Here is a 27,405-nt window from a genome sequence, read left to right on the forward strand (position 1 = left end):
AACAATCCTGATGCAGCCAGTCCCTGCTAGGAATGGTGTGAAAATGTTGCTCATAGGGTCGGTTGGTGTATGCATTTCAGTGGGCTTGGCAGAGTGATATGTAATAGCAACTCTGACTCGGTGAGGAAAGAAATGAGAAACTACCTCACTCCTCACTTCCCTAGTACGCCTCTTGAGTGATGCCTAGGCCATCTATGACAGCTGATGGCAGAGCTATTGAGGATCCCACCAGCGGCATCGCTGACGGACTGAACATACATACATACAATAATAAACATTAATGTTATTACTTAATTACTATTATCATTATTGAATGTGCTCAATTTTAAAAGTATATTTTCAATAATATTAATTTAAACAGTGGCAAGATTTTGAAGATTTTGAAAATGTGACCAAAAATGTTTAAAGTCATATTTCTAACATATTTGGGTCATAAACATCCGGCCCCTACTGATAATGTTGAAACTATGCTTGGTTTGTACTCTGGAGACAAGTAATTCAATATGTACACAAGTATGTATGAAGACATATTACAGGGCAGATCTAAACAACTTCATTTCGAGGTATCAGCGATTTAAAACATTATTTTTTATTAGCTACTACTACTGTTTTTATAACATTTTGTACTTTTGTTTGTTCTAAGATTTAATAACTAGGATACATTGTATAAGTTCTTTCTGAAACCCCTTATCATGAAATTAGGTAGGTTAGGAAGATTTCACAAGGAACATTGATCAGTATGACAATTTATTTCACAAAATACTGGGCCAAAATAGAGTCAGTTATAACAATGAAATCTACTATTTTATTTCACAAAAAAATAAGGCTCCTAGTTATCTCACAGAATTCACACATACATAACAACAAAATAAAGTCCATAACTGAAACAAAAGTTCCTGCAGGAAGAACAAATCTAAACAGTTCACAAAAGGAATACAGAAAATTACAAGAATCAGCCTATGATGCATCAATATATCCATCATATGTTACCTCTAAATAATAATCATTGATTCTTGTTGTTTTAACTGGACAGAGCCCAAAAGGGGGAGGAGTTTTGCCTCCTGTAACTAGGAAACTGAGAATGCTAAGAGATTCTTCTGCAATCAGAATTCCAGTCCTCACTACTTCCAGGACAAATTCTTCAGGCTCCATTGCAAGGAATCGAATGTATTTCAAAATTTCTCCTAATTCACTTCGCAGGTGGTGTCCATTAACTGCCAAGCCTGGAAAAGTGCAAATTGAACACAAATAAGAATTCTTTCACCAGATAATGTACAGCTTACTGAAAATTTCTTTAGGAGACCAGTCAATAAATGAATCAAAATAGTTTTCTTTAGTATGTGAAATAGACTTTCAGCTTATTAGGACGTGTTTAGTACATATAATACTTGCTGAAGAGATGTTAAATGCAGAATAAAAATGGCCAACCAAACACCAGTAAAAGCTGAACCCACAACCAATGGATTCCACGTCCGATGCTCTCCATATTGAACTATGGTGGCATTGGTCATTGCTGCATTTTTGGCAAAGAAGACAAAGTGCTTATAGCTATTGCAAATGCTGCTTCATATAAGATGCCTGCGATACAAACGATCTCCTCAGTCAAGAAAGTCTTCATAAAACCTCCATTAAGAGGTGCAAGCTTTTCGGCAAAAACTTCCAGATAATTCTCTCCCTACACAATCTGAGCTCACTTGGAGAACATGTATGAAGACTCTCAACTACTTCAGGGAACATTTTCAGGAAATCAAATGACTTCTAACTTCTTTCGAAGATGGTACAGTTTGTCAAATCAAATTACTTCTAACTGCTTTCGAGGATGATGCAGTTTGTATAACAGAAGCTAAGGCAATTGTGAAAGAATGTAACGTTCAGAATAACCTCGTGTATATTAAGGCCCACTTACTTTTTACTTTCATTGCAGACACTATTACTACTCTTGAAAGCAACAGGAAAACCATCAATGAGCAAATTGAACTTCTGAACAGGGCATAGCAGAAGCTTGGTGAAGCACCAGGCACCACAGGAGACCATGTCTGGAAGAAGTTGGAAATGGTGCTTAAAAAGAACACAGGATTAAAGTGTTTGTTTGCTCATGCTGCTGATATTTTGTCAGGCAAGAATTATGGAGCTGAGGGTGAATTTCCCATCAATCTTCTTCCAAAGCTGAAGTATTGTCCAGTTTCCTCAGTTGATGTGGAACACCAATTCTCAGCACATAAATATATTAATTCTGAGTGACAAATAATATAACTTTATAAATTGAAAATTTAGAAAATGTGCTTGTTGTTGATTGTGAAGCACCCTATGAGAAATATACTGAGTAAGGTACATTATGAAAGGACATCCATGTTAATTTGTGAATGTATTATTTTAAAATGTAAAATATGTTAAGTTTTTCCCAATAAAACCGGTATGGAATAATTTTTTCAAATTCTTTTTGGTAAGTACTTTTACTGTATTTATTGCATCCAGAGAATCGCAAGGATCCTGATGGGTGCACCGTTCATGAATCCCTTAAGTAAATGTCAGTGCATTAAAAAGGGAACATCAAAGGATACAAATGAAAATACAGGATATCGAACAACTTCATCCTATTATAAATCAAATCAAGGTCACTGTATATAAGTATGTGGGTTTTTAAAATCCTTTATTAACATCCTACCCGGCTTGCTGGAAGGAATTCATGATTATTATGATGACTGTGAGGGTAAGATACCCCTGGGGAGGGACAGGGGCGACATGATTGTAAAATAATTTAAAAAACAACCAATGTTAGCATGAACTCCATAGTTTTCGGAGTTGCTGAAGAGAATAGTGACACAGATGCCGTTTAAGTCCAAGTTCATTCCCCATCGCCATGGGAGGGCTGGGTGAAGAAAGGGTGATAAAGATGCCCAAAATGACCAAAATCATGTTTGTATGTATGTATGTATGTATGTATGTATGTATGTATGTATGTATGTATGTACATACTGAACCCATGACCTTTGTGTCATAAGGAGCCAGAGTCCTAGTCATTACACGAGATCCCATATAAATTCCAAGTCATGAGCTCTAGCTACATTTTTTTACCTCTGACCAGCGACGGCACGTGGAGGAACAGGTGGTGGTTCTCATTCTCACGCTAAAGAAATTAAGTCACCCGCACATGTAGAAGGGGCATGGATATGTCGGACTATTTTTTTCTAATAAAAAGTACATTTTAGGAAGAGTTGGCAACAAAACTGCTGTAGTAAACATTAGGAAATTGTAATTGTAAGTGAAACAATTTGGTTATTAATGGTAAAGATTTTAGGCTACTAAATAGCTCCCGAAAGAAATTTGCTGAAAAACGCTTCTGTTCGTTCGAACTCTGTTACATCGACCAAATATAGTGCCTATCTTATGAGGTAATTTAACCATTCAGTTGGTCAAGAGAAACCTAAATGCTTGTCATCAACACCGCTACTAAACTAAACAACTAGGTGTTACGTCATGATCTGCCATCAGTACATCTTTATGGCGTAGGAAAAAGTCTGTAAAATTTTGGCAGTAAATGCAGAAGGCATGAGAATGGGAGTAAATGTTATAAAAGAACAGTGTGCCATTTTGCAATCCCGGATTGTGTTCAGAGAATTTGAATTGACCGCATGCTACTCAGAACAGTAAAAATCGGTTGTGTAGACTAAGTCCACATAGGAGGGTAGTTTGGCCAAAGGCGGCTGTATAATATCTCCAAGTGGAGAAAAATTGTAAGTCAAGTGAATGGTATTTCCATGTGGAACCGTCATGTAAACTCATATCAAGGCAACAGACGGTCATTATAATGCTGAAGTCCTGCAACTGAATTAACCCATAGTATTTATTTAACTTCGCTTGCGTGTACGGATCGGTGTCTTGACGATCGTGTTTGGTTCGCGAGGAAGAGAACGTGTGAAGGGCATTTTCTGTTTTATGTCATTATTTTCAGGTGAATGAAATGACAAAGAAGGGAAAAATATGTTTTGTAAAGCCACTATCTGTCGAGATGGCTAAATAAAGAGTGAGAGGCTGGTGAGCCTGTAATGATGGGAGACGACGTACAACTACAGGTATGTGAATTAACACATTTATAAATTGCTTTTATTTATTTCATGTCACCATTTGTGTGTGTGTGTCCGTGACGCATTTTGGTCACCCTTTTCTTTTGCGAAAATGTCAGAGAAATATGACAAAAGGTAATTTTTTTGTTCCTTGGATAATCGGGGAAAGTCACGAAACTAGCATGTGAAGTGTTGTAGAGTAGTATATTTGATAGTTAAGAAATGTATATAATGTCTAAAGCAAAGTATCATTTCTGTACGTTTATTTTCTATATTTGTGGTTTGCCAAAGTTAAGACATTAATTTATCATAAAATTCTGTTCGGTGTAAAGATGAAATTCATGTAAGCATAATCCGTGGTTATTCATTTAGAGCTGGCCGTGTTCGGCGACATAAATTTTGTCAAGTGAAGTTACGAGGTGAGACCGATAAAATTTGTTACAGGGGATTGCTATTCCAAAGTCTGTTGAAATCTGTGTAGAATTGATAAGAGGAAAATAATGGTAACATTTTTGTAAGTCAAGATGTTAGTTTCAGTTTGGAAATATTAGTTCAGATATGCGAGGAGAAAAGGTTAGTTGTTACAGTGTTTTATGTAACAGCACTATGGGTCACCCAAGAGAGAGATTCCATATTATTGTCGTGTAGAGAACTTGTGATAGCGAGGGTTTCAAGTCTTGCAAAATTGGGAAGGAATGAAGAATTGTGGATCAGGTTGTTGAAAACCTGCAGTATTGATGTTGGGATGTTCAGTGTAGGAAAACCTAGGAGTTATTTTGTGTAATTTATTGAGATAGGAATAGGGTCAATCCATAGTTAGGATTCCACGTGAAACCGTAGGACCATGATGGATAAGAATATTTGAGTGACGTCTTTAATTAAATCTCTTCACATCATCTATGTGGGTCAAGAATTATATTTCATCTGAATTGCCAGTGAGGAGAGTTTTTTTATTTTATTTGACGCCAGTCAAAATAACATGTGTTTTGTCTAGAGATATCAGGGGAAGATCTAGTGTGTCCATTACTCCAGCCAGCTGTAGGTGGTGGAGCCAGCTTGCTGCTAGAAAGAAACTAATTGTAACTGAGATTTGTCATTTATGGTAAAATGTTTGGAATTAGATTTCATCATTTAGAAGAGACTCATTTTTAGAAACTTGAATTCGTCTTCGAAGCGATGGAAATGAGATGATGGTACAATATGTTGGAAATAACCATTCTCAGGGATGTCAAAATTTGAGAATCAGTAGTGATGATGTCTGATATTATTTGAGGGTTGTACAAAGTTTCATTTGAATGTCATAAAGTGATGTGACATGGATTGTTAATTTTGCATTGTGTGCAAATTTAATGTTAGGATTATCCCAGCTAGTTTCTTAATCCTTGTTAGTGTTATAATATATGCTTGTTGAGTGACGTCATGAATTAAATAAATAGTACTGGTAATTATGACAATGTATCCCAATTTCAGCGGCGATGAAGAAAAGTATTAGCATAAAACAATACTTTAATTAAATAACTAGGGATTGTAAAGAAACTACTCGTCCAGGGTACATAAAATTTGTTGTTAATTAGGATTATGAGATTACTTAATTTATTAAATTCAGTGAAATTGTATTTTGAGAATAGAGCTTAAAACCAAGTGACTAATTTGAAAATGTATTCTGAAAATCTGAGTTTTATTTGCTGGGAAATCTCAACTTATTAACGTAACGATTAAGGGGACATGTCCGATGGCAGAGGAACTTTATTGCCACAAGTGTTGTGAGCGTTTGCTGCTGCTGTTGTTGTTATCATTTTTTAATTTTGATTTGTTAAGCATCAGATGTGCTGGGGGATTTATTAATGTGGAAACCTTGGTCATCAACAACTGTAATGTAATTGTGTTCAGCCTTCAGCTTAGAAATTTGGATGGTCATGGGGTCATCAACCTCAGTGACTTAGATTTAGGGCCATCTGCTATTATGGCATCATTTTCCTTGCGGTCATCATCCATAATGACTTTAACGTAAATCACAAAGTTAGATGTCGGTCCATGACAGTCGCAGGTCACATCGATTCAATTAAGGGTCCATGCCATACAACCACTGTGTGGCACATACCAATTGGACTGCCTTAATTATACCAAGAGTCCAAACCTTGTGCTATGGGGGCTGGATCATCATGAATCATTATGATGGCAGATGCAGTCTCACATGGAAACCGATCTTAGGGATCTCCAGACTTACTTTATTTCATTCTTAAATTAAGACAGTGGTTTCTAGTAAGGATGCCCCTCAGGCAGTTGAGTTAAGGTCGCCAAAGCCAGTATCTCTCTCTCTTTTTTTTTTTATGGACAAGAATGAGTTCATTGTTTTTGCTATTTTGCTTTACATAGCACCGGCACAGATAGGTCTTATGGCGACGATGGGACGGGAAAGGCCTAGGAATGGGAAGGAAGCAGCCATGGCCTTAATTAAGGTACAGCCCCAGCATTTGTGTGATGTGGAGAAAACACGGAAAACCATCTTCAGGGCTGCTGACAGTGGGATTCGAACCCACTATATCCCAGCTGCGAGCTCACAGCTGAGCGCTCCTAACCGCATGGTCAACTCGCCCGGTAGGTCATTGTTTAGGACATGAGTTTCTTCGACCTCATCATCAATAACAAATAAATGTCGATTTCTTTTGACTCGACTCCTCACATTTAGTAGATAGTTTAAATTACTAAAATCCACCTCTTACCTAAGCAAGTGACAAAGAACCCATAGACGACCTAAGAGAAAGATCTCATGCTGATTTGCTAATAGGTAAGGAAGGTAGATATCCTACGAAGGATCTAAAAGGGTTCAATACCTGCCAACTTTACAAAACCAAAAATCAGGAGATTTTGATATGAAAATCAGAAAAAATCAAGAGAAATCAGGAGATACAATTGTTTATTCTACATGTCTTGTGCAATACAGGAGTCATCATCATTATCATCATCTTCATCATCAGTGTCCCACTCCAGTCGCCTGGGTGTGATTAACAAGCCTCCTCTACTCCTTTCCATCCTTCCACTTTTCCTGCTCCATTACTTCCACCACATCCAATCCAGCTTCTCGAATATCCTTCCAAATCTGATCCATCCACCTTCTTCTCGGTCTTCCAACTGGTCTCTTTCCCTTAATTTCTCTTTCCAATTCCCTTCTTGCTACCCGTTCCTTTCACATTCTTTTTACATGTCCGAACCATCTCAGTCATGCTTTCTGTATGTTCTGTACTAACGGTTCTATATTTAGCTCTTCTATGATTTTAATATTTTGAATTCTATCTCTTCTTGTCTTTTTAACCAATGTTCTTAAAAATTTCATTTCTACTGCTTAGATCTTACTATCTTGTCTCTTATTGGTTACCAGCATTTCTAGTCCGTATGTTACAATTGGTATGAAATACTGTTTATATAATGTTACCGTTCTCTTGAGTACTCTGTCATCCCATAAAAGCTCTCTGATTTGATGATAAAATGTTGTACCTTTACTTAGTCTGTTATTAATTTTGGGGTTGATTTCATTACTTCCATTAATAATGCTACCCAGATATGTAAACTGTTCTACATTCTCTAACCGTTCTCCATCTATGATCACTTGGCTTCTCTTTTTCTCTATTCCACAGTGCATGACTACAGCTTTCTTTTTACTAATCACCATTCCAAACTCCTTCAGATTTCATTCCAAATGTCCAATCTCCTTTGTACTACCTTTTCTCCCATTCCCCAAATCACCACATCATCTGCAAATACCAAAGCATTCACTTCCTCACTACTGATACTCTGTTTTACACGTTTTATGATTTCATCCATCAATATAATAAACAATAATGGTGACAGTGCACTTCCTTGCTTGAGACCTTTTTTTGTAGGTATAAAATGTTTCAGAGTCACCACTCTCATGATAAAACATTTTTATCTTGTTAATTAATGATTTTGGTACATTCCTTTTCCGTAGGCATTCACATACATGTTTTCTCTTAACTGTATCATAAGCTTTTTCCAAATCCAAAAATATGAAGATGATTTCCTTGTTCCTTTCCACATGTTTTTTCCATTATCATTTGCACTGTAAATATCAAGTCTATTGTTGATCTATTCGGTCTAAGACCATATTGTTCTTCCTCTAACTCTGTTTCTATTATATCCTTCAGTCTTTTGTCTATGACTTTCTCCATTATTTTTAGCCCAAGTGATAATAAGGGTTATATCTCTATAATTTTCACATTTCTTCCTATTTCCTTTTTTCAATAATGGTACAATGCTTCCTTGTTGCCAATCTTGAGGTATCCTTTCGTCCTTCCATATGGTATTGAGGGTTCAGTATAACCACTGTAGTCCAATGCTTCCTGCTGCCTTAATCATATCAGCATTGAATTTGTCTTTCCACTTGCTTTATCTATGGTCACTGCTTTCACTGCCCTTTCAAGTTCCAACCATGTTATTGGGTTCTTGTCTTTTTCACCATCTAGTATTTCCATTTTTTTATCTCCTTCCTTCGAGCAGTCATCTTCATTATAAAGATTTTCAAAATATTTTTCCATCACCTGCTGGGGCCTATTCCACAAAAGTATGGTCTTGTACATTACAAGTAAATTCTCTAGTAACTAGTACAAATTCCAGATTTTCTGTTCACAAAAGAATTTTCTACAGTTGTACTTTACTACTCCATACTTACAAATCACCAGTGAATTTTTATGGGTGTGTTCCACGAAAGTACTAGTACTTGTAACTTACTAGTGAACTGGGAAGTATTCTCTACCAGTGAAAGGACATTAATACGTAAATGTGCTAGTGCTCTTTAAATATGCTTATTACAGATACATTTTGATAAATATGTGTTCTAGCAGTAGTGATAGTGATGGTGATGAAAATGAAACTACCGTCTGTACAGGGCAAAGAATAAACTTCCAGTTTAACACTGTTTTTCAATACAATGAATGTTTTAGGTTAAGCACAATACAAGTGGAAGAACTTTTGATAGATATTGGGCATAGGTTAAAACATCCTACGAACAGAAATAAATCTCTCTCTGCTAAACAACAGTTACTAAAAACACTACATTGGCTAGGAAATGGTGGTCAGTACCATGGTATTGCAGATGTGCATGGGATGGCAAAATCTTCGGTCTGTAGGTCAATACATTCTATAGTAGCTGCAATAAAAGATATGAAATTTCCTCAAATTGTTCGTTGGCCTGAAAATACTGAAAAACATGTTCCAAGAAGGATATTCCTGGAATCATTAATGAGCAGAATATCTCTTACATAAATCCAAGTTTTCCCCTCAAAAGCTCCATGAGCTTTTCCCAAGTCAAATATTTCCATCCAACCATTTATTTTGTCTTGTTTTTTCAGACTCTCGCTGAATGCACTTCTTTCTATTTCCTTCAAAATGAATAACTTTGTTTCTCTTGAAATCATTTTAACAATTCATGCAGAGTTTGCAATTTCATAAAAATTAAGTTTGGCAGCCAAATATAGTTATTAGCGACAATTGATTCCTAATGACAGACCATATGCGAGGATCATGGAAAAGAGAATGGGTGATAATAACGGAGTAATTTCCTATCATCAAAGATATAAACTGCAAAATAACATCGTAGCATTAACAAATTCACAGGAATATTAGTTCTTTGAATCTTTGCTGCATAAGTTACCTTAAAATACGATATTACGATAAATGAGGCAAGCATAACCTAATTCAATGAATGGAATACGAAGATAAACAGCTAATTCATGCTATGACGTAGTACGTTTATTGATATGTCGTCACTTGTAAAACTTGTAACAATTCACTGGTAATATACAAGAGACTTTCAATCTTTTGTGGAACAGAAATGTACAACTCCATACATTACAAGAACCCGCACTAGTAATTTGTAATGCGCAAGACCATACTTTTGTGGAATAGGCCCCTGAAGACCCTTTTCATCATGTACTATGGATCCATCTTCTCTCTCTAATGCATTGATATTTTCTTGATTTATTCTTCTCGATATTATTACTCTGTATAATAGTTTCTGATTTCTTTGACTATCTTGCTCAATTTTGTTGGTAAACTTTCCCCTAACATTTCTCCTTTCTTCCTTGATACCCCCGAATGAATGAATACTGATCTGCATTTAGGGCAGTCGCCCAGATGGCAGATTCCCTATCTGTTGCTTTCCTAGCCTTTTCATAAATGATTTCAAAGAAATTGGAAATTTATTGAATGTCTCCCTTGGTAAGTTATTCCAATCCCTAACTCCCCTTCCTATAAATGAATATTTGCCCCAGTTTGTCCTCTTGAATTCCAACTTTATCTTCATATTGTGATCTTTCCTACGTTTATAAACGCCACTCAAACTTATTCGTCTACTAATGTCATTCCATGCCATCTCTCCGCTGACAGCTCGGAACATACCACTTAATAATACCAATATAAATGGTCCGTTATTGGACATTATAAATTTTCCAGCCAACTCATTCTTGGTTGCCAGCGTCTCGCCCTCGTGTGCTAGGGTGGGCTCATCAGTTGGTACCTAGCACACCTACCAATACGCTGGCTAGTGCATACCGTGGAGGCAACTGCGTAGGCTAATTGGAGCCACCAGCAGTGCCAATGCACTAAGAGACCTTGTCTCATTACAAAAATTGATGCCTGCTTGGCCATCAGATGATATAGATGTTCATTCCCATAGGGAATCTGAAATATTTGTCCTGAATGAGTAAATTTATAATACCAATATAAATGGTCCGTTATTGGACATTATAAATTTTCCAGCTAACTCATTCCTGGTTGCCAGAGTTTCGCCCCCGTGTGCCAGGCTAGGCTCATCAGTTGGTACCTAGCACACCCACCAAGACTCTGGATAGTGCATACCGTGCAGGCCACTGCGTAGGCTAATTGTAGCCACCGGCAGTGCCAATGCACTATGAGAGACATTGTCTGATTATCAAAAATTGATGCCTGCTTGGCCATCAGATGATGTAGATCCCGATTCCCATAGGGAATCGGAAATAATTGTTCCGAATGAGTAAATTTATAATACCAATATAAATGGTCCGTTATTGGACATTATAAATTTTCCAGCATCTACATCATCTGATGGCCAAGCAGGCATCAATTTTTGATAATCAGACAATGTCTCTCATAGTGCATTGGCACTGCCGGTGGCTACAATTAGCCTACGCAGTGGCCTGCACGGTATGCACTATCCAGCGTCTTGGTGGGTGTGCTAGGTACCAACTGATGAGCCCAGCCTGGCACACGGGGGCGAAACGCTGGCAACCAGGAATGAGTTAGCTGGAAAATTTATAATGTCCAATAACGGACCATCTATATTGGTATTATAGACGTATTTATGCCGTAGTTCTACATGAGCACCTATGTTGAACAGTTTATTGGAGACCAACTAAATGAGGCTGTTGAAATGTCATTAGACAATCTTCATCTGTTGAGCAATATTCCGTGTTGATAGTGTGCCTAGCACAGAAAGACATTAATTTCATGTTGTAATTCTGCTCGAGAACTTATATTGAATAGTTGATTTAAATTTTTTTTATGAGGACTGCTGAAATGTCATTGATTATCTTCTTCTGTTGAACAATATTCTATGTTGATGGTGTGCTTCTGTTGTTAGTGTTCAGATGTTGGTTTACTAGTTGAAAAGGGCATTCAAAATGTGGTATAAGTTATTAAATGTTGAGTTGTCCAAAGTTTACAAGCTCTTTAGTATTGTTGTGTGAGAGGTTTTTGAAATACTGGCTGTCACCAGCACATGCTCCACACGTGTAAATCTGTCGTGCAGTAAGATGCCATTACTTAGCAAATGCAGAGATTAATATATTGCATCACGTACCCGGGCGAATATGCAAAGCGCAATACTATTTTTATCAAGTAATACAATAAAATTTGCCAGAATTGTCTCTAAATAGCTCCTAAAATCTCTAGAAGTCATTAGTCGCTATCTTTGAAATTATGTTCCTAAATTACTAAAGAAGACTCTAAATCTAGCAACTAGTCTCTAGAATCGACTAGACTGATGTGAACGAACACGAACATAACAGGAGAGAACAAGAGATTATTGACAATCGATATACGCGTCGCGATATATAGGTTTCAATAGACATCGCACATTCGTGCACATTTCTGGCGTACAAAGTTGAAATGGGGAGATTTGAAAATGAATGTTTGAAGGTCACCAAAAAGTAAGCTAAAACCGGGAGAAATAATAGAATAAACAGGAGGGGGGAAAACTGTCGAAAATCGGGAGTCTCCCGCCCACGTAAAAGTGAACATTTATGATTATTTGCTTCATTTTGTGATATTTGAAGCTATTTCTTTTCAGTTTCAACTTAGTTAATTTATAACGGTTAGATTCTTAAAAATATTATAAATTAACTTAAGTTGTTTATTTTTTCAAGTTTTCATTTTCAGGTAGTTTCCAAACTGATTTATTCATAAATTAGTTTTGACAGACTGAAGAACCTAACAGTAAATTTTTTTTTAGTCACACCTCAAATGTTTTTTTTTAATTGACTTTATGTCGCACCGACACAGACAGGTCTTATGGCGACGTTGGGGCAGGAAAGGGCTAGGACTGGGAAGGAGGCGGCCGTGGCCTTAATCAAAGGCCCCAGCATTTGCCTAGTGTGAAAATGGGAAATCACGGAAAACCATCTTCAGGGCTGCCGACAGTGGGGTTCGAACCCACTATCTCCCGAATACTGGATACCGGCTGCACTTAAGCGACTGCAGCTATCGAGCTCGGTACACCTCAAATCTTTCAAGTCCTCTAAATAAATTCAATTATAGTTTCATTTTCTTTAAATCACAAGAGAGAGATTCAATTAACAAACCTTTCTCCTCACATCTGGCAGTGGCCCACTGAACACACATCCGGAAGACCAACACCTCAGTATGAATTCTGAGGATACGCCCTTTAACAATTGTCAGGAGACAATTCTGAGTTATGTTAGCAACGTCAGGATTCTCCACTATAGCATATGAATTATCGTGGATGATCTGGAAAAAAAAAAAGAAAAAGAAACACACATTTGTAAAACCTGCCAGATGAAGATTCCATGGTCTGTCAAATTACATACTATGAAGTTCTTTTTATGAGTTGGGACGTGTCAACATTTTTTGTACCTAAAGTACAGGTTGTCAACATTTCCAATAACACGTTCACTATTCTTTTATCAGGGCGACTGGAGTTTTCCTACCTGATCCACAGTTATCAGTCTCCCCATGCAGCTAACATAAACTATGAAGGTGGTCTCTGTTCCTACAATTTTAGCAGTCACATCCTGGAATCTTGAGAGAACCAAAAGGCTATATAAATAAACATCTGAACAACATGAATTTTGAGGAAGATTACAAAATGAGCAGTTCTCGGATGCCTATTACATACAAATTGTCCGGCTCCATGGCTAAATGGTTAGCGTGCTGGCCTTTGATCACAGGGGTTCCGGGTTCAATTCCTGGGAGGGTCAGGAATTTTAACCATCATTGGTTAATTTCGCTGGCATGGGGGCTGGGTGTATGTGTTGTCTTCATCATCATTTCATCCTCATCATGACGCGCAGGTTACCTACAGGAGTCGAATCAAAAGACCTGTACCTGGCGAGCTGAACATGTCCTCGGACACTCCCGGCACAAAAAGCCATACGACATTCTTTATTTTATTTGGTTTATTTGGTCTAGCCCTGTTGACTCCCCCTCTAACGCTGGTATGGATAGCACACTGCTTACTACTTTTTCCTGTGGAATATCGTAGAATGTAACATCAATAGGATACAACTTGGCATTTGTATCATTGCTTCCATCCATTGCCAAAGAAAATGGTCCGTTCTGAAGGCACTTAACAACATCAGATGATGCATTTTTGCCATTTTATTTACAATGCATGCCGTTTTCGTGCGACCACAACTGTATTTCTTTGCAACTTCTGATACGGGAAACATCTTCTTAAATAAAGCACCAGCATGATCAGCCGCACTTAAAGGCACATTATGTTCCACCAAAAAGAAAGTAAAAGGTGTTGATTTTCTTGTTATCTTCCTTCGATTTAAGGTAACTTATGTGTTTACCGCACTTCACATGATCACTTAAATCGTTTCTTCCACCATGTGCAATATTAATATCACACCCACATACCGTGCAAAAGGCAAATTTTTCTCCCTTTCTTGATTTTAGTATGCATGGAAAATTAACAGAATATGATTCTTTATATGTCTGGAAATACTGTTTCTTGTTGGATTTATTCATGATAATCTATAATAGGAATATCAATCAATATTCTAAAGGCTAATGCCTTGTCGATGCAACCACTCTCTTCTTTCATTGGCTGTTCATTTCACTTCCATGTAATTGTCACAACCTGACCTCTTCTTGATGTCGTCCAGATACGTCATCCTAGGTCTTCCTCTCCCTTTCTTTCCCTATATCCATTGAAACATCGAAAGGAACCTGGATCACTGAACGTCACATAAAATTATAACATAAACACTCAAGGCAGTCAAACACTTCATTAAAACATGGCAAAGCACAGAAAGTCTTAAAACCATTAAATGAACAGGACGCCAACCTTGTGAACGAAGAATATGCACATGGTAAAAAACATACACACGTGGAACGAATGTAATTATTATTATTATTCTTTATAATTTAACGGGCTTTTCTAATAGCAGTATGCCCAGTCACTGGAACAAGTGTAATTAGTCCAACAAATACAGGAAATGTGAAGCATGAAGTTACAACAAAAAAAACTCAAACCCTTCATTAAAATATGTCATAACCTCAAAAGGACAACCAAGAACAACAATCACATGGTCAAAGAATATAGGTTAAATCACAAGCGAACGGAACAGAACAGAACAAAGAATTTGCACAGCAGAGCCTGTCGACACCTAAGATTCATGTAATTAATCTCATAATAGAACCGTATTGAGGACAATATATTAAAATTATAAAATCCTTTTAATCACAACCACCTACTCAATACATTATATAATATTATATATATATAATTATATAATATTATATAATGTATTGAGTAGGTGGTTGTGATTAAAAGGATTTTATAATTTTAACCTAAGATTCACACGGAAGAACTGTTATCCTGGCTTTAAATTCAATTCCAATAACGACACAAACATCACACAATAAAAAATACCAATCATATCAGAGAATGATTTATCGAATATCGTGGACTTGCCTTGCCTTCGACCAAGACCGAGTGTGCTTCGACCCACGCAAACATTATTATATGAAGTGGAGCAATTATCTAATATTAACATTTCAAATTTTTGTCCGCAAAGTCGTAAAATGACACTGTCCATCCGTAAAACTGTAAAATGCTGCAATTTCCGTAAACTTTACGGAAAAACCGTAAAAGTTGGCAGGTATGTCTCCCTCGTTCAACTTTGATAATTGGAATTTTGAATTGAGGGTTAAATGCAAAATGGTTCAAGGTGAACTTCAATCACAAATGGTGCACTTGACCATAAGGTGCAACACTAGTAGTGATCGGATAAACTAATACTTTGAATAATTGAATGAGTTTCAAATAGCATTTAGTTGTATCGCATAGAATAATCAGGTACGTCATGAATAAAGTTAAAAATAGGAGAGGATTTCCACCAATCAATACTTATTTATTGCATACATTAAACTACAGGACCGGTTTCGACCTCATATTCAAGGTCATCTTCAGCTGAACCATATATACATATTAATATAATGAAGCTTTGATTAAGATTGTGGTGTTGAAGGAATGCCATATGATGATGATGTACATTTAGTTACATACAAATGGGGCACGTCTTAGCGTGAGCTGGCGTATATGTCATTCTGTGCAATATTGCAACTGTATGTCTAAAATGTTGAAGGTCTTAAAACTAGTGTATAAAACACGTCTTTTCCTAAACTAACTTATATATATGTACAAGATAAAAACAATACATAAAAACACTTCATGTACATGAACATTCGTTCTTGCTTGGTGGTCAATACATCGACTAACTTCCGTATTTAAGTCTTATTCACAGTTGTACACTTCAGCTGCTATTCTTAGAGTTTGTAAAATTGCATGGATAAAAGTTTTGTCTTCCTGTGCGTATATGAGATAAAACACTTTCAATTTAAAAAGGGTGCCAAATGTATGGATGAAATTCAAGTAAAATATGTTCAGCTCTGCTGTGTGTGTTGCCCTTTTATAAGAACCAATTCATGTTTTCTTATTGGCGTCCGTAAATTTGGGTGACATTGGTTTCAAAGTAGTGGCTCCTTTCCCATTTGTAGCTGTGCAATGATGTTATGTTAATTGTTGTTGGTGTAGCTGAGTTGTGTTTGACATGCGAGCTTGTAATGTACTACCAAGACTAATAAGACTTAAATACGGAAGTTAGTCGATGTATTGACCACCAAGCAAGAACGAATGTTCATGTACATGAAGTGTTTTTATGTATTGTTTTTATCTTGTACATATATATAAGTTAGTTTAGGAAAAGACGTGTTTTATACACTAGTTTTAAGACCTTCAACATTTTAGACATACAGTTGCAATATTGCACAGAATGACATATACGCCAGCTCACGCTAAGACGTGCCCCATTTGTATGTAACTAAATGTACATCATCATCATATGGCATTCCTTCAACACCACAATCTTAATCAAAGCTTCATTATATTAATATGTATATATGGTTCAGCTGAAGATGACCTTGAATATGAGGTCGAAACCGGTCCTGTAGTTTAATGTATGCAATAAATAAGTATTGATTGGTGGAAATCCTCTCCTATTTTTAATTGTGCAATTGTCAATACGGAAATGAAGATTATAGATTACGATGAATAAAGTTTTCGGTTTAAGAGTGTCGGATGGATAATCGGTTGAAATAAGGTAATAGTTAAACTCTTTGTATAGGAGAAGTCATTCATCAACACGGAAATTAAAATAATAAACAATGATAGATGAACTATTATGAAAAATAGAAATTAATCTTTTATTTTTATTTTTCAAATGACTCTCCAAATGTTGAAACTAAATGAGTGAATGAACTGTCTTATCTGTATAATAAAGTTCCTTTTACATAAATGTCTTCTGACAATATAATGAAAGTAGAATACGCGAACCTTTTCTTGATACCAAGTTCATGGCCCTTGTCTTTCTTTCGCTGATAACTTCCATTTTTCCCTCTGATTAAGCTGTAATTATTCTTTAAACGGTAATACCACCATCTTTTCTGTCATCGTTTTCATCCCTTATTGATTTGTATTGACTATTTACACATGTTCTTGGCTGGGGAAATAACCATTATCACAAAATATCATCATCATGTGTTGCCAACTCTAGCGATCTGGAGTCATTTTGAAGTAATTTAGGCAACAGAATTTCAAAGGCAGCGACTAGCGACTCTGCCATTTAGAGAAAATTCTGGTGAATTTAAATTTATGACTTGATAAATTTAGTGAGCTGTGCGTAATTGTATGGGCACATGATGCAATACATTAATGTATGCATTTCAAGTAATGACATCTGAGTGCATTCACATGTGTGGAGCATGATTTTGTATTATTTTTGGAAGGCTTATCAGAGACCGATTGTCCCACCCACACACTTCCTGTAAGGGAATGGAGAATGGTAATTTCCCTGTGATGAGATTGATGAGTTAATGACAGACAACATTTGGATCACTTTTCATTAGATTATTTGGAAAACACACACTATTCCATGAGGCAAGGACAAACATGAAAAAAAACACACACATCTTCTTACACTGCTGTCTTGAAGAAGACATGATCTTGTTGGGGGCTGACAAGGAAGAGATGAAGAAGAACTGTGATTGATGAGAAAGCCTCTTGCTCTCTCTTCCTATTCAGACCTCTCATTGTATTTATCATATTATGTATTATGTACTAGGTTATTTGGAAACCCCATTCAAAATAATCATTGAAAAAATAATCTACTGGAAAAAATAATCACATAAATTTATATAATTGAATAAGCAATTATTTTGTATTTACTGTAATTATCCCATCAATAAGTATTAGCAGTATTATAATCATGAGCAATTCCTATGGCTGAGTAATTTCTATGTATGGATGTTGAGTGCACCATAAATCTTCACAACCCTTTCGCTCTCATAATTGAATACCTTGGTCAGGAATGACCCCAAATCCTAGAATCATGACCAAGCACTGACCCAACGAGGCAACTACTATCGGAAAAGGTGAAATAAGGAGAGAATCATACAAATACAAAAGAGGGGAAATTTAACAGGTATTAGAAAACTCAGAACACAAGACAAACATATAAGGAGAAAAAGAACATACCTGATTTCATATGCATAACTGAAAAGGAACAATGAAAGTGTGAGAATAAATACCTGAAGGAAGAAAATAAAAAAAGTGACAAATCAAGTAATATATTTAGAAAGATAGGTACATGAAAAGGAACACATGTTAGGATGAACACAATAGCAGTCCATAGAGGAAGAGGTAGCAGCAGAAAGGGAAGACAAGGACAAAAGAGAAAACATAAAAGTACAACAACAGTCTCCTCACTCTTTATATATCATCACCCTACATTAGATAGGCTCTCTACTCACCAAATGCAGTCCTACATTCATCACTACTCAGCCCCCAATGAGCTTGCTTCTGCCTCCAAGCTTTATCACTCACTGAGGGAGCATCGTGACAGATCTTCAGCCTTGGAGTGGCAAGTGTGTGTAGGACAAGAAGAAAGCCAGATAAACACAAAAAATGGAAGAGACAAAAAGATGAAGATGAATACAGGTGGTAAAAGACTACAAACACCAGATGAACACAATAGCAGAAAAGGTCAATCTAAGTACCGGAAAGGGAATGAACAGGTGACAAATCACGTAATATATAGCAAGACAGAAACATGAAAAGCAACACATAACAGGACAAATGCAAAGAGAGGTCCATATAGAAAGAGAGAGGAAGAGAAAGAGGGGAAATGCATAGGCTGTCTCATCAATCACAGTTCTTCTACATATATTTCTTGTCAGCCCCAAACAAGCTCATGTCTTCTTCAAGAGAGTACTATATGAAGATGTGTCAGTGTTTTTTTTTTTTTTAACATGTTTATCCTTCCCTCATCTTTCTGCTGTTCGCAATTCTCACAACGACCTGTCATTGTGTTTATCCTAATGTTGCCTTTCTTGTCTCTTTCTGTCTATAAAGAGAGAGCAATAGGAAGCAGAGAAAGTTAAACATAAAAACACTAAAGTATGAGGACAAACTCACATATTCCCCCACCCACCATCTTCACAGTTGAACTCCCATCGATCTCAGGTCTTCATGTTCTACATCTTTGCTATTTTAAGGAATTAATTTCTGCTTCTCAGTTTAATTCTCTCCTCTGCTCTAGCATCCTCTCTTCAGAAGTGTATTCTCTCACTTACGGTGTACCATTTCGATTATATAAGGAATATTATTTCAATTACCTGAATGGCAGCATTTCTGAGCTTCTCGAGGGAGTACAGGTTAGCGACAAGAAGGGCTGTCCACACATTCTCCACATTATTGGGCCAGAGGTATTCCTCACAGCGAGCTAGCAGCTCAGCAATCATATATTTATTGGCAGCATAGCACAACTTCACAGCCTGGTCATTGGACTCAAATGACCATTTACACCCATAAATAAATCTGTGAGAATACAAAAATCACAGCATGGGAACTTGTTTCTTACATAAAAATAATCACGTTTATGTCTCCAGTAAAATACACCACAATTTTGTTTTAAAAATGCTTAGCTGTGTCATAAGTTCTGCCTTAGTATACAAAGATAGCTATAGTATGTTAGGTTGACATTCCTGCAGTGGTCTATGCAACAAAGAAATATTATAATCCTAGCTCCTATAAAAAATGGAGTTGAAGGTAGTCAACATGAGGGGAATTCCTCAAGGCAGTATTATTGGACCTTTATGTTTTCTTATAAATGATGTGAGTAAAGAACTGGAATCAGAGATAAGGCTTTTTTCAGATGATGTTATACTACACAGACTAATAAATAAGATTCAAGATTGTGAGCAATTGCAAAAAAGACCTCAATAAACAATGATGTGAGATGGACAGCAGGCAATGGTATGACAGTAAATGGGATGATTAAGTCAAGTTGTGAGTTTCACCAAGTGGAAGAGTCCTCTAAGTTTTATTTACTGAGTTGATGGGGTGAAAGTTTCTCAAGTGGATCACCATATAGGCCTAAACGGGATTGTAAATAAAGGTTATGGGTTGTAGTAAGGATGTAAAGGAGAGGGCATATACGTCTCTGGTAAGACCACAATTAGAGTGTACACTGCCCGACAAAAAAAAGAAATTAATAAAAAGTGGAAACGCCCAGAAATGGTCGGATGTCAATGTAACTTTTCTGCGACAGGTAGAACAACCACCAGAATGCATTAGTGTTGTTCATGTTTAGTGCTGTTACCAGGCCTGGTAGGGTATATAAGGGGCATGAACAGCATCAGATGTTGAGTGATCACTGTGAAGGACACAGAGATGCCACATACTCGTGTAAGACAGCGTTATCAGCATCTGACAAAAGTTTGAAAGGGACCTCATTGCAGGTCTCCATTTGGCCGGCTGGTCGAATTGTGCAATATCCAGATTTGTGGAGTATTAGGATGTGACAGTGGCCCGATGCTGGACTGCACAGGAATGTATGGGCAGGCATGCTCGTTGTCAAGGTTCCAGTTGATCATGTCTGATCACTTCAAGGGAGGATCGCCGTATCGAGCACCCAGAACATTATAACACCTTCACATCTGCACTTGCCATCCGAGAACAAGTAATGGACTCCCTGCAATATTCTGTTTCATCCCGCACCATTGGTCGGAGACTAGCAGAAGCCGGACTGGGGAATTACCATCCCATGCATAGGCTGCCGGTAACATCACAACATAAATGGCAGCGTTTGGAGTGGTGCCATTACTGGGAAGCATGGACTGCTGATGAATGGCATCACACTGCATTCAGCGATGAATCGCAGTTCATTGCATGTTGTAAATCTCATTCCGTTTTGACGGTTATCACTTTACAAATAAAAAAAAGTCTTATATTGTCCTCCTTCTATATTAGATGGGATAATATCTATACATGTTTCAGCCTATCTAAAGGCCATCCTCAGTAGAAACTCAAATATTACATTTATACAAACAAATAAAAATGTATGGAATTAACACAATCAACATGATGAACATATTAAAAAACATAATAAAAACATGTAGAGGTATATAGAATTCCTCTTATCTAAAAACTCATTTGGTTGACACAAAACTGGGTAATCCTTTTAAAAGTGCAAATCTGTGTTGTGCAGTGTAGCGAGACCTTCAATAGGGGTATAATGAGTGTCAATAGAGACACGACACCGACAAGGTCGTACCACTCGAGACGACAGCCTTCTTATGAATGATGCACACTCATTATCTCCTTACTGACTGTCTCACTATGCTGCACAACACAGATTTCCACTTTTAAAAGGATTAGCAAGTATTATGTCAACCAAATGAGTTTTTAGATGAGAGGAATTATTTCTACCTCTACATGTTTTTATTATGTTTTTTAATACCGGTATGTTAATCATGATCATTGTATTTTAATTACACACATTTTTATTTGTTTGCATAAATGTAATATTTCAGTTTCTACTGAGGATAGCCTTTAGAAAGGCTGAAACATGTATAGATATTATCCCATCCAATATAGATGTTCTTTGTAATCTAAAGGAGGACAATATAAGACATTTTTATTTGTAAAGTTAATCACAGTTCTGCACTACCCCTGATGACCATTATCTGCAAGTATGGCAGTGACCTAGGGAGATGTCCCATTCTTCCAATGCTTTGGAGAGGCACAGAGGTGATACTCCTGGCGACATTGTGTGGGGAGCCACTGGGTATGACTTTAGGTCACAGCTGGTAATGACTGAGGGAATTCTGACAGCACAACGGTTCGTCACAGACATCCTGTGTCCTCATGCGTTACCTCTTATGCGACAGTATCGTGATAACATTTTGCAACAGGACAATGCTCGCCCAAACACAGCATGTGTCTCTATGAACTATCTGCGTGATGTTCAGGTACTTGTGTGGCAATCTAGATTCCCAGAACTGTCCCTGATAGCATGTGTGGGACCAGCTCAGACATCAACTCCGTACTAGTGCCAGTATCTAGGATATTAAGGACCAGTTACAACAGTTGTGGGCCAGCTTGCCTCAGGAGAGCTCAGTGCATGCAACCAGGCCAGAGGGGGTGCAACATCATGCAGATAAGTGGGCTCGTACTGCCAAGTTCTTTGTAAATTTGACTTTATTTTGTAGGACATCACTGACACATTTGATAACTTACTCTAACTGAGAATCACCTCATTGTCCTTCACAAATATTTGAAAATAATGCTATTTAGAGTTATGTTATCTTCCTCACAGATAAGAATTCAGAAAACATGCCAGCTGGAAATCTAAACTTATTACACTTCAACATTTTTAATTAATTCAAATTTAAATTAATCTCTCACCTACCCAATTATGTACAGTACTTTACCCATAATTTAAAATTTAATTTGTATCTCAAATATTAATCAATGTCTGTTTAGCCATTCGACCACACGACCGTGAGTGTGTAAGTCAGTGACAAACTGAACATTTTTTGCATTTGTTGTATTTATTTGTTTTCTGTCTTTGTTGATAACAGTAACTGGTGAACTATTCAGGTGACCCTGACCCAATGCATGTGAATACAATGATCCAAATTTTGATGAAAAGGTTTAAAAAATTATCGATAATCTAGGAAGTGATGTATCTGACTTAGATATTTCTGATGAAGAGGACGGTGATTCTATACATAGTGAACATGACTCACAGTCCTGTGAAAGTAGAGAGAAGATAGCCAAAGGAGAATCAGAAAGTGAAATGATAAATGACAGGAAATATTTTTATGGCAGAAATAGATCCAAGTGGTTGGCAGTGGAACCAAACAGAAATATAAGAATTCCAGCTCACAATATAATGAAGATCCCAGCACTTTGTCCCGAACTAAGAAGACATACTCAAGTTGTCCCACTCGTTGCTTGGGGTTATATTTTCAGTGATGACATGTTGAATGAAATATTTGTGAGTAGAAATAAAAAACTGGAAAACATTCAGAAAAAAATACTTAAATACGGAAAAGATAGAATTGAGATGTTGTACATTATGTTGAATGACAAGGTCTCTTGGCCTTTTATCTACCCTGCAGTATTCAAATCAAATAATGAAGACATTCGCTCTCTCCTCTGTACAGACGGGACAAGTCGTGATAATTTTCATATCAAAATGTTATCAGCAAAGTTTGCTGTAATTCTCAACTCTCAGATTTGATAACCCTGATGACAGGGAGTTACAAAAGATTTCTGATCAACCTGCTGCTCTAACAAACAATTTACAGAAAAAAATTCGCAGAGATCCTATACTCTAGGGACTAATACTACTGTAGATGGAATGCTCAAAGGGTGCTGTTAATTTAAAATGTATATTCCTTCCAAACCAGCAAAGTATGGTCTGAAGCTTCAATGTCTCACCGATTTTAAGACCAACTGGGTTCAACATTTACCTTTACTGCAGGAAAGGTACTGATGGAAGAGGACTTCCCCAAGACGAGAAGAAGTATGCTGTTCCTACTTAGGCTGTTCTGAGGTGGTACAAGCCGATTGCAGGTAGCAACCAATATTGTCTGCTTCCGTAGCATAACAGTTAGTGTTATTAGCTGCCGTCTTTGTGGGCCCCAGTTCGATTCCTGCTACTGCCAGAAATTTAAGAATGGCAGGAGCGAAGGTATGTGGTTGAAATGGTACATGCAGCTCACCTCCATTCGGGATGCGCCTGAAGAGCTACACCACCTCGGGATAAGGGCACGACTTTACTTTATCAAAACATTACCGCTAATAACTGGTATATTTCAACCAAACTTGCGGATTTACTGTGGAAGAATGGTTAAACCGTAGTGGGGACCATGAAAAAGAACTGAAAAGAAATTCCTGCATCTTTCTTGCTGTTGCAGAAACGTAGAGATGAAACAATATTGTATACAATCACCAAAGACATTATACTACTTTTCTATGTGTCTAAAAAGGGAAGAGTGGTGATACTAATATCAACAATGCATCACTCCAGAGAAGATGACGTGGAAACAGGAAAATCTTGATAATATAGGCCTAGCCCACTATTATAACACAAAAGATGGTGTTGATACTTGTTCAAACTGCCGTACACAGCACTGGTCCATGGCTGTTTTTTCTCGTGTCCTTGATATGAGTGTTGTATGTATGTATGTATGTATGTATGTATGTATGTATGTATGTATGTACATACGTACGTACGTACGTATGTACGTACGTTGTCTTCAGCCCGAAGGTTAGCTGGATCCTCAACAGCTCTACTGTTAGCTGTCATAGATGGCCTAGGCATCACTGAAGAGGCATACTAGGGAAATGAGTGAAGTAGTTTCCTGTTGCTTTCCTCAATCAGCCATAAGTTACTAACACATAACAGTCTGCCAAGCCCACTGAAACTCATGCACCACACCATTCATAACAGGGACTGGCTGCGTAAGGAATGGCATTACTAGCATCACTCATACCTCATTCACTTTCATACTGCCAAAGCCAAGGATAAGACTGAGACAGATCAATGAAAATGAAAGTAACAAAATGACTCTAGCTCATACCAGAAGACACAGTGCACCATAAACACTAGGTCTCGCCAGCAAAGACTTATCAACGCATATATCCTTCACCAGTCCTTCAAGGAGAGAACTGTACTTAGCAGGATGAACTTCACAAAAGCTCTCATGAAACTACTGGTTGAACCTTCACTGCAAGAAAGAATAGTTAACAAACACATTCCATGAGAACTGCAATTTTCTAATGGTCGAGTTGTTGTAATCAAAGTATATTTCACTGAAGACCTGGACCAGAAGGACAAAACTGCTGAGGGATGTAAGGAAGACGTGTCGAATTTGTCAAAAAAAAAAAAAAAAAAAAAAAAAAGAGGAAGGCAAGCTACTTGTGTGTCACAAGTGCAAAGTTACAATTTGTTTGGAATGTTCAAGTAAGATGTGTCCGCAGTGTGTGTAAGGTGACCGAGTAGCCTATGGTCACTCTGAGTTCGGAGATTTTTTTCTGCATCAATTTTAACTTAACATCAGCGAGTCCTGTATAAAATTCAATTACAATATAGTTTTCAGGAAGGGACTATGGTACCTTCAGCTATTATGATTTATGTCCATATGTGCAAATTTTTATGTGAATCTTGAGTGAAATATGAACAGATAATTTTCACAGCGGTGAAACTACAATTTGTAAACCTGTTGCCATTTATGATTTATTAAGGAATAAATATGTAAAAAAAATTGCGGTGTAGTTGTATGCGAAATATTCACGACTGAGGTCGAGGGTTAAAGCAGGTGCTAATGAAGGAAATAATTGGACTGAACAGTCCATCGTTTAACACTTCGCTTACAAGAAACTAACCTCAGCATTGTTTTAAATACATCCGGCTCTATGTCAGGTACTTCAATTGGCTCCGTTACTTGAAACTGGCTGAAGAACATGCGCTCGAACACAGGGCTAGCGCGAATCAGGAATGCTTTGGAAGCATCGATGATCACCTGAAATAAGATAAAGATTTTAACATCAGGCGAAGTCTACAATGTTGGTAACAGAAGTAAAAAGCATACGTATGAAACGTTTTTAACCTCACTTTATTTTTATCATCGCCAACAACAAATTTGCAATCACTTCCCAAACCAGTATCAAGCAAGCTTTGAGCTCTTTCTTCCATAGTAGAACCTGTTATGCTATCTCTTTCTTCCATTGTTTGTATTAACTTAATATTGAATTGAAACGAGCGTGTTCTAACAAAGCTCACTACGAGAAACTGCAAGACACACCAAAAGCCGTACACCAAGCTCCATCAAAATACTATGCTATAAATAACTTCTACACCGCTCAACACATAACACGACTTTGCAAATTCGACACTGAACCAAAGAATATAAGAGGTTAACACCACATCACGCGATTTCTTCTCGTGTTCTCGACCAAGTCTGGTCGAACTGCCTGCTAACCGAAACCGATAACCCACGGGGAACCACAGCCAAACCACTGTTCACAATGTTCTTTCCCGTTAAGTGGGCTGGATATCCTATGGTTAACTGTTCATAGTATTGATGCGAAAAGTGTGAAATGTTTTTATGGCAGGAAAAACAAATGTCATGCATGCAATATAAAATGTAAACGAAACTACAACATTCCGAATGATATTACGTTTACATTTTAACGCATGTTGTATCAACCTCGCACCAATTATTGGATAAATATTCCTTCGATATTACCTTTTAGGAGTGAAAATAACAGTAATTATGTGAAAAAAGTTCTTACAATTCAAACATTCAAAATGAAAACCACACGTAAGCATATTTCAGGGTTACCAATCGTATAACAAAATAGGATAAATGTGATTGAGCGGCGAAAGAAGTAACAGCAAGGTGCGCTGAGTTACCATAGTTACCTCCCCCTGCGAATTCATCCTTTAAAAAGATGCAGTGCTTAATAACACACGTAGCCAAATGGAATTTAAAAAATCTTTGATCCATTCCAGGTTCGCAGGTAACACCACTGGTGGCTAGTCCCAAACATCTTCAAATCTGGATTGCCCAAGCTAACAGGTTTTGGAAAACAACCTACACGCAGGGCTCACGAGAGTTGACATGACATTTAGCGCTAGCAACGAGAGAAAAAAAAAAATGATTAACGCTGCTCGAAAAACGGCCTGTTTCCATGGTAACGATGCCACATTTTGAGGATGCTATTGCCACGTGGATTGGCTCGCTCACAGTCGCTTTTGTGAATCATTCGGAATGGCAATGTGTTCCAGTAGGGTAGCCAGGATCGGCCGATTGGGGGCGGGTAACAGAATGCTGACAGAACATAACGAAGGTGCTTGTGCGTGTGTGACCCTGATGTATTGAATTTATCGCTCTACGTGTTTATTTTCGAAATATTATTTGTGTTGCTAGTTTATTTTTATTAGTTATTCAGTGTCTAGTTTATTATGTGAATGCTTAATATCTCCAGGTTCATATCCTCCTCTTCCGGATAATGTCCGTTGTTTTCCCCACATGCGTGTATAGCGCATGGTAGTGCCTTCTCTTTTTTTCACTATTTTCTTTGACTGGGCCTAAGATTTTTCTCAGGATCTATCTTTCTTGAAGTATGGTGCTCTAATTCCAGCGAGGTCGGAAAAGAAGAAGAGTTAACCAAGGGAGGATGGATAGG

The 27,405-nt window shown here is 37.3% G+C and overlaps 1 protein-coding gene across 1 annotated transcript; it reads right to left on the bottom strand.

The window, feature by feature from the left end:
* Positions 1-730: 730 nt before the first annotated feature.
* Positions 731-26,213, bottom strand: LOC136878839 (BTB/POZ domain-containing protein 2). The gene is made up of 5 exons (XM_067152367.2): positions 25,829-26,213; positions 25,600-25,736; positions 19,536-19,737; positions 12,917-13,082; positions 731-1,223 (listed from the first exon to the last, which is right to left on the bottom strand). The coding sequence occupies exons 1-5, from the start codon at positions 25,940-25,942 to the stop codon at positions 958-960; spliced, it is 885 nt and encodes a 294-aa protein (XP_067008468.1). The 5' UTR covers positions 25,943-26,213; the 3' UTR covers positions 731-957.
* Between the last annotated feature and the right edge of the window lie 1,192 nt (positions 26,214-27,405).

This window comes from Anabrus simplex, chromosome 8, assembly GCF_040414725.1.
Source record: "Anabrus simplex isolate iqAnaSimp1 chromosome 8, ASM4041472v1, whole genome shotgun sequence".
Classification (NCBI taxonomy): Eukaryota; Metazoa; Arthropoda; class Insecta; order Orthoptera; family Tettigoniidae; genus Anabrus; species Anabrus simplex.

Bases quoted from the DNA above. Each gene is read 5' to 3' on its own strand.
- LOC136878839 (XM_067152367.2), bottom strand. From the start codon at position 25,942: ATGGAAGAAAGAGATAGCATAACAGGTTCTACTATGGAAGAAAGAGCT. The intron at 13,083-19,535 runs GTAATTGAAATA...TTTTTTTTCCAG, and splicing joins TCAGAAATGCTGCCATTCAG to ATCATCCACGATAATTCATA. The intron at 1,224-12,916 runs GTTTGTTAATTG...GCACTTTTCCAG, and splicing joins TGCCAGATGTGAGGAGAAAG to GCTTGGCAGTTAATGGACAC.